Source organism: Spinacia oleracea, chromosome 2 (genome assembly GCF_020520425.1).
Source record: "Spinacia oleracea cultivar Varoflay chromosome 2, BTI_SOV_V1, whole genome shotgun sequence".
In the NCBI taxonomy this organism is placed as follows: domain Eukaryota; kingdom Viridiplantae; phylum Streptophyta; class Magnoliopsida; order Caryophyllales; family Amaranthaceae; genus Spinacia; species Spinacia oleracea.
In genome coordinates, this window is record NC_079488.1 from 64,466,109 (window position 1) to 64,475,021 (window position 8,913).

At 35.9% G+C, this 8,913-nt stretch overlaps 1 protein-coding gene across 1 annotated transcript; it reads left to right on the forward strand.

Annotated features, from left to right (window-relative positions):
* Positions 1-339: 339 nt before the first annotated feature.
* LOC110796808 (uncharacterized) lies at positions 340-2,515 on the forward strand. Its single transcript, XM_022001892.2, has 2 exons — positions 340-1,686; positions 2,020-2,515. The coding sequence occupies exons 1-2, from the start codon at positions 975-977 to the stop codon at positions 2,403-2,405; spliced, it is 1,098 nt and encodes a 365-aa protein (XP_021857584.2). The 5' UTR covers positions 340-974; the 3' UTR covers positions 2,406-2,515.
* The last annotated feature ends 6,398 nt before the right edge of the window (positions 2,516-8,913 follow it).

Sequence of the window (8,913 nt, forward strand, 5' to 3'; positions counted from 1 at the left end):
CAGAATACTGAGATGTTAACTCAAATTTCTTTACAAATGAAGCTTTTTGGGGCGACAATCTAAAGTCTGGTGGATCTATAGAAGCTAAATTAGGAGAATGAATGCAAGGCTGTGATCCCTTGGGTGCCATCTCAGACGGTCAACCCTGTATCACAAGGTCTTGGTTCTCAAACAGATTCATCGGAGTCAATGGACGCTGAAGAATTGGAAACAGCAATGGTGGAAATTGAAGATCAAGATGCTGCAAACATTGGACAAGCAAATGGGTACCTATAACCTTTCTTATCTTAACGGAGGCTATTGCATCAGCAACATCCTCAGAATACCAGGTAAATATTGAATACTCCAGTTGTCTAATGTAGGTTAGATTTTGAAGTGAAAGAATCAAAGAAGCTTCAGCATATCTGGGCAATTGAATGGAACCTTCGCTGGCATAAGTGTTATTATAATTACGGAACAATAAATATTGTTTAACTTAAGTTTACTTATCTAACAAAATGAAAGTAGGCAATCATTTATAAGCATTTGCAATTTAGCCATAAAGATGAATCTAAGATTGATTTCCCCTCATTTATTAATGACCCACATTATTACAGTACTGTATTTTCCAAAGAAACAGAGCTGCTTTGACTAGCATTTGATTGAACTTTGAATTAAAAAAGGACCCCACATTCTTACAATATTTCCCAAAGACACAGAGCTTTGACTAGCATCTGATTAAACTTTGAATAAAAATGGCCCCACATTATATCCACATCAACTTCTAAAAAGGACATCATATGAAAAACAATGGTATTGAATTTTAAAATTAAAGAAAAAAACAAGGAGAAGAGATAGTGACAGAGGAGGGAGAGGACCCATCCTATTCCCTGCACATCATCTTCATTTCTCCCTCTCTCTAGAACTCACTTTCTCTCTCTCTTTTCTCCATATCTTTTTCCTTGAGTAATTTAAAAGAAAATTGCATGAGGTAAATGAAAATGGCAATGAGAGAATACAGGAAAGGGAACTGGACAATGGAAGAAACAATGATCTTAATTGAGGCAAAGAAGAAAGATGATGAAAGAAGGAAGTTGCATAGATCAAAACAAAGTATTACTAGTATTAGTACCAGTATTAGTAGTAGTAGTAGCAGTAGTAGTAAGCCAATCACAGAGTTGAGGTGGAAATGGGTGGAGGAGTATTGTTGGGGAAAAGGGTGTTTTAGGAGCCAAAATCAGTGTAATGATAAATGGGATAATCTTATGAGAGACTACAAGAAAGTTAGAGATTACCAAAAGAACCTCCCCGCCGATCATCTCAAGTCTTACTGGAATATGGATAAGCTTGAGAGGAAAGACAAGGGTTTGCCTACTAATATGTTACCACAGATTTACCAAGCATTGTTTGATGTTGTTGAGTCTACTAGTAGTACTCCTACTACTACCCCAACTCCGACTCCGACTTCAACTCCAACTCCAACTCCAACTTCCACTACTGGTGGTCATTTTTTGTTGCCTATTTCAATGATGGAAATGCAGCAAACTCCGCCACCATCCGTGGTGGTTCCTGCATTGCAGCTGTCTTCCCCTCCACCTTTGCCACCTTCCCCACTCCTGCCTCCGCCATTGCTGCTGCCTCCTCCGCCTCCTTCCTCAACTTTTCTCTCTCCTCAACACCTGCCTCCTCATCCCTCACCTACACTGGGTAATCTCTCTCCCTTACTCTACTTGTAAAGTCTGCTTATTCCATTATTTTTTATTCCACGTTAGATTTTTTTGTCTATTCTTAACAAATCATTATGTCTAGTAGTCCTAACTCCACAATTCTTCTTTGTGATTTATCTTTAATCAATCCCTTAATAAGAAATTCACCATTGTACAATGTAAGTTAAGAAAATTCCGGAATAATAAATTCACCATTGTACAATGGAAGTTGAGGAAAGCGGAGAGTGAGTTAAACTCAGGAAAACGGAGTTTAATTAATAGAAGATTGAAATTTCTTTAATTAACATATTTCTCTATAAATGTGGGTGATCAGAATCTGAACGAAGGGAATATCCTCATGATCCAGAATCATCACCAGCTAAGAGGAGAAGGAAAGAGGAAGGCATTGCGGCCACAACAGCGGCGGCAGAAGCAGCAGCAGCAGCAGCAACAACAACAACAACAACGCTAGAAGAAGTGAGCTCAGCAATTAGTAGGAGTGCTGTAATGATATCAGAGGCAATTCAAGCAAGTGAAGGGAGAGAAGAGAGGAGACACAGGGAGATGATGAACATACAACAATCAAGATTAAGGGTTGAAGAATCAAATTTAGAGATGAATAGACAAGGGTTTAATGGTTTGAATGAAGCAATTAATAGGCTTGCTACCTCCATTTTTACTTGGGCTAATTCTCACAAAAATCAGCAGGGACCTTCTTAAATTTATTTAATTAAGTGACTCAATTGATTAAAAATAACTTTATTTAATTTTTAATTAATTAGCTAAATTGTTTAAATTTTTTGATTAAATTAAACGTATTTAGATGTGAATTTCTGGAGTTTTATGGGGGAAAGTAAAATCTCCCTCTTTGGTAATGCAAGTTAATTTATTGTGGTAAATACAAATTGGTCTTTTGCCATTGACTGGAGAGTGGAGATGAGTTTGCAAAAAGGCTGCCATCTCAATTTAAGGCACTTTAATGAGATGCACCCTTTTCTTTGTATTTTTGTGTGTTTTGTTACTTTCGGTTACGATACTAGGCCAATAGACCATACAAGTATACAACCCTGGATCAGGGACTTGTGCAGATTTTGGGATAACATGCCATTTCGTCCTAGTGGGTGGTGTGGTGATCCTGGAGAGGGAGTAGGGTTCTTTAACGGGAAATTCCTAGTTAATCTTACAAGAGTTAAACCAATAAATCATGAAAGTGTAATGATGACCGTAATTAGCCATAATATCCGTCGTCTGATTTGCCTCCAGTAAACAGTGGTGAAAAGAAATCGACTAGAACTTCGAAACATCTTTCTCTACATCGACAATAGTGTTGAAAATCGCCCAAGGAACCTTCAATGCTGCTTATATGAAGCAAAGATTGTCTCCTTCAACTACAAGGTGTTTGATCCCGAGAAAGAGCGCTCATTTGATGCCTTCTCGTAGTGCCATATCTTCAGCTAATAAAATTCCCGATTTGGAACCAATAAACTTGGCGTCCGCTAGATTAAGGGTACCAAGATGGTTTCTAATAACAAAACCCAAAGTCGAGTTCCCATTTGAATGAAGGGAACCATCAAAGTTTAATTTGAGTTGACTAGGAGATGAAGGGCAGAAGGGACTTGCCAAAAGATTTCTTTTGTCGAGATACATTTGTCTTTTAATTTAACCTTTGAAGGAGGGATGACAAGCCTAGAATTATCCAAATCGACTAATTTTGTGAATGACCAATCTTTGTATAGTTTATTTAATTAGCTCTGGCCCCTTAACTAAGGGTTAAACTTTTATTTCCAAAAGTTATACTATTACTGATGAACCATACAGTCCACCATACAAAAGATATTCTTGCATGGGAATTTAATCCTAATGTAACTTTAAAATGGTCTAGGTTAGCATTCTCATTGTTAGGTAAAATTCTGCAAATCACTCAGATTAACTCGAAAGGGCTCTTTTTTAACAATGTCATTTTGGCACATTTTGTACAATTGTCTCCTGATCATTTGTTAATGTGATACTTCTTGATATTTACTCGTATGTGATTTGGTTCGACTCCATAATATTGTTTGTTTGATCTCTTTCCTGTCTCAGTTCAAATATGAATTTTGCCTATTTGCACCGTTTCGTATATGTATTTTTCCTTCCTCCGGAAATCTAGTACTTCATTTGTTCCGAAAGTATTGCATCATGTTGAATTCACGCTTTCCAATACATGATTTTGACTCGTTATCTCTTAAATTACGTATAAGTAAAAATTATAAAAAAGTTGATATTTAGAAATTATATATAGATACGAATCTAATAAGATCCTAGCTGATTACATTTTTCCGTATATTTTACAAAAGATAGTCAAAGACATAACGTAAATTATGTAAAAGTCAACATGGTACGATATTTGAAACGTGGGAAATATTAGCTTTGTTGTTTCCAGCTTAAATTTTTTGTATTGACTAATGTTGAGCAAAGGAATATTGAACGAATAGCATTGCCTTCAAAATAGGTAGGACTCGTAGGAGAAAAGATGAGTCAACATTCTACCTGATCCGTAATAGTTTGCACAATTTGCTGATCCTGCAAATGGGCTGAATACAAACATTAAAAATAAAGATTTTGTAGCCTAATGGAGTAATGGGTGATAAACGGTTTCATATACTCCCCAGTTGCGCTGCGCCCGGATTCTCTGGAGTTGGAGGTAAACTCTAATATGTAGAGTTGAGAAAATCTGAGCCTTCAATTCTATAACTTTTAACGGCTAAGATATGCTCCAGTAAAAGGTAAAAACGAACAGATGAAAGCATTCTTCCTCCATTCATCCATCCCCACATAATTCCAATATTCTGCCTTTCGTTTGGAACTGTGTTTCATCATTGTAAAAAATAAAATTAAAATAAATAAATAAATTATACGTTATACCCCTGTAGTTAATTGATTTATACGTTATACCTAATCATTTTAAGTTTTTACACATTGCCTCGTACTTGCAAAACTTAATTGTTTTTATCCTTGCCGTCAACCTAATGTTAACAATTTTCGTTATATTTTTGAAAAAAATCAAGAATTTTCTCATTAACGTTGGTTAACAACAAACATAAGGTTGATTATAACATAGAAAAACCTTAGTCAATTTAAAAAGTAACGGAATTTTTAAACCTTAGATTAACAACAAGAATAAGGTTGACTGTATATTACAAGTACAGGAGTACAATGTGGAAAATTTTCAATGTATGGGTACAACGTAGAAATCAAACAAATACAGGGGTACAACGTATAAAAGCCCACAAAAAAAGTGTTTCATCACTGTATGAAACCCATTTCGTTTAGGCCGATTCCAGCATTATGTTTCCTCTTTTTATCAATACATGCATCATATTGACTTTTCACACTATTCAATCTTTGACCACATTTATTATTGAACATCTAAAAACAAATTTTGCATTTTTAATTGTTATTGGGTTAATATTAATACTATGTACACTAGTACGGAGTATATATTTTCAAAATATCTAATTTTGATAAGTTTGATTATTACGTAAGCAAAGATATTGATGGTCAAAATTAGTTTATAAATAGTGTAAAAAGTTAATATGATGTATTTATTGTGAAAAGGGATGAAATATTAATGGACCTTCTACATGCCATCAAACTATCATAGCATCATCTACCTTAATCCCCACACAAATGTTTTCTGGATATTTTACTTAGAATGGCTAAAGGGAGTTACAAATTTGATCTTTTCTGGCAATTGTTTCGGTCGTGAATACAAAGTACCCCAATAACCATTTTTACACATTCTTCTACTCTGCTCTCTAATTTACAAGATGTACATATGGTAGGAATCAAGATTGCCAACAAATTGGATTCTTAACAGAATTCAATAGAAAGGAGAATGTTTTAAACACTGTGTTATCTACAAAGTGAACCGTGTTTAGATACAACAAGCGTATAACTTGGCAACAGAAGTTTCCCAGGTAGGTGGTCGTTTGCAGGAATTCCATTTGAAACTAGATTAGTATTTTTTTTGAGGGAAACCGATTTGTTTTGTTTTTGATAGAGTATAAAACTAATCTTTGGGCTCCAACCATCAGCTTAAGCTTTTGGTTGAGTTGGTCCTTTGATATGGTATCAGAGCCAACGTGACGCAAAGGTCACGGGTTCGAATCTCATCCACCTGAGGAGGCCTATGTTGCATCCACACTTCAAACCCTTTGGGCTTTCATGTGAGGGGGCGTGATAGAGTATAAAACTAATCTTTGGGCTCCAACCATCAGCTTAAGCTTTTGGTTGAGTTGGTCATTTGACAGTTTTGTTTAATTTTCATTTTGTACGTTTAGCTAACTGATGTCACCAAAAAAAAAAAAAAAAAAAAGAAAAAGAAAGAAGTACTCCGTAAATGACAAGGAATTGACTGTTGCTTCAATCTTTTGGGAAAATAAAAACTTATGGTTGAAATCATAGTTAGTACTCAAAGTATGTAGTATATGATTGTGCATGTAAGTATATACTACGTGAAATAAAAAAAAACATATGGTTGAAATCATAGTTAGTACTCAAGTAGTCAAGTATGCATGTAGTATATGATTGTGCATGAAAGTATATACTACGTAAAAGATACTTTAATTTGATCTTTCCCGGGAAAAACAAAGAAGATTTTGTTGGAAAATAAAATTAAGATCCTAATGATAAGATTTTGGTGGAATTACAAAGAAAGATCTTCACTTATAATTTCTTCATGCAAAAAGCACGATACATACGCACGACGCCAAGCTCCACGTTGTAGGCCGAAAAATGTCAGGTAGAAAAGGTCACCAGGCGCGAAAAAATAATTTATTTTGTAGAGTTTTTCCAAAATTCAATTCTCTTATACTTATACTAGTCTTATATGTACGCGAATACGCGATGTACGCGTTAATTACCAAACAGTTAATGCAAACAACTACCTTATCAGTTTCAGCACCTTATCAGGTTCAAGTACTAGATTATTAATTTCAGCTAACTTATCAGTTTCAGCTCAATTTCAGTCAGTGTTGCCAAACAAAGCCTAAGAGTCGTCAGCATATGTAAAGCTTTCAGGTCTGCTTACATAGAGCTCTTGAATAATATCAAAAGTTATAAAAATAGGTAAAAGTTACTATTATGTACAATAAATTTATTGTACATCTCGTGTGTGCAAGACTTTTTGTTTAATTAATGTTGTCTGAAATGAAAATAGTCCCATCTTTTGTGTTTTTTTTTTGTTTTTGACATAGGATAAAAATACAATCAAAAGAAAAACATAAGCGAATTAACCATCAGGCCTAACACCAAATGGGGAAACAAATTGCAAACCCTCCTTTAAGGCCTGTTTAGCCAAATCATGAGCAGACTGTATATCACCTCGATCGACCTTTGTAACCATGCAACTTCTGAAAGCTATACCTATTTCCAGAATGGCTTTTACTGTCCAAGTAAGACGGATATCAGGCTTAACTATCCCTTGCAAGTAAGAGACCAAGTTAGCTGAATCGGTGAAAACTGCTATGTCTGTTAATGAAGATGTCGATGCCAATTGTAACGCCCGCAGACATGCCATAGATTCCACATGTAAAGCCGAATGCCCTAGACCATAGTCACAACCCCCAATAATTATTGTCCCAGCTGACTGTGGTTGTTGGAGCACCCATCCCATTCCTGCTCTTAAGGTGACTTTATTCCATGCTCCATCAATACATATAACCATATTCGGCATATAAGCATTAACCCTACCTATATTTCCAAAGTAAAACCCTGGTGGGTAGGTTGGTAAATGCTCTGAAGGATGTAAAAAACCAAAATGATCACCGTCTCTTTGCCTGTAGATTGTGTTCTGTTCCAAAGCGAACTTGAGTTGGGTCTGAACAATTTGAATATCTCCAGTCGACGAACAGAAAACTCTTGCATTTCGCGTTACCCATAATGCCCATAGTATCCCAATAAAAATAACTACTCGATCCCTGAACTTGCCATCCTCGCTAATAAAAAGCTGGATATAGTTGAGAATCCATTGTTGCAAAGAATGATTCTCGTTAAAATTTGAGTGTATGCCTAGCATACTCCTCCTCCACATATCTTGAGCCAATTTGCAAATGCGAAACAGGTGTTGGGCATCCTCGCAAGAATCACTGCATAAGTCACAGGTAACATCCAAACTAATTCCTCTCCGCTACAAATTAGCTATCACTGAAATCCCGTCAACCATTAACTTCCAAATAAAAAGCTTCCACTTTGGAAGAAATTTAAGAGCCCATAGTAACTTGAAAAAAGGAACAAACCTATTCTGCCTTATACAAAAATTAGATTCCTGGTCTATAAGACGCTCTTGTAAAAAAGCATAACCAGTTTTGACTGTGAAATTCCCGTTAAAAATTTTTGACCAATATATCTGGTCTGTAACTATACATGATGGAAGCTCAACAGACAAGATCGCATTTGCATCCTTATTGTCAAAGGAATTTCTTACTAGAGCTGCATTCCAACGATTTTCAGAAACCTTTATGAAATGACTAACTTTCCATAACTTTGCATCTGATAAACGAATATGGGAAGCAAAAGCAGGAATTGTTCCGTGAACCCATTTATCCCTTCCAGCTTTGACTCTGCTCCCATCTCCAATCTTCCAAGCACGACCTTGTAGTAACACGTTTTCTGCTTGGCGAAGACCTCGCATACCCCACGAAATACGACCTTGGCATCTATTACGCTTACCTATGGTTAAAGCGAATTTCCCTTTTGCAGCATAGATTCTTGAAATTAAAAGTTGGGGATTCTGATGCATTCTCCACGCTTGTTTCATCAAGAATGCTTTATTAAGCGTTGATAAATGACGAATACGCAAGCCCCCATTCCTCGAGGTAGATGCAAAATATTCCTACGAATCAAATGCATTCCCTTTTTCCCTTGTTTGGCCCTGAAAAAAGCAGCAATCATTGAATCTATCTTGTTCGTAATTGACATTGGAATTTCCAAACTCATCATAACATGAGAAACCGTAGCAACAACGACGGTATTTATTAAAACCAACTTTTGAACCTGGGATAGCAACACCCCATTCCAAGAAGTTATCAAATCAGCAACCTTATCTAACAAGTAATTAAAATGCGAACGCTTTGAACCCATACTATCAATAGGAACACCCAAATGTTGACCAAACTGTGAAACTTGTGGCATTTGGAAAATGGATTTCAAAAGTTGTTGCTGTCGAAGAGAGGTATTTGGACTAAAT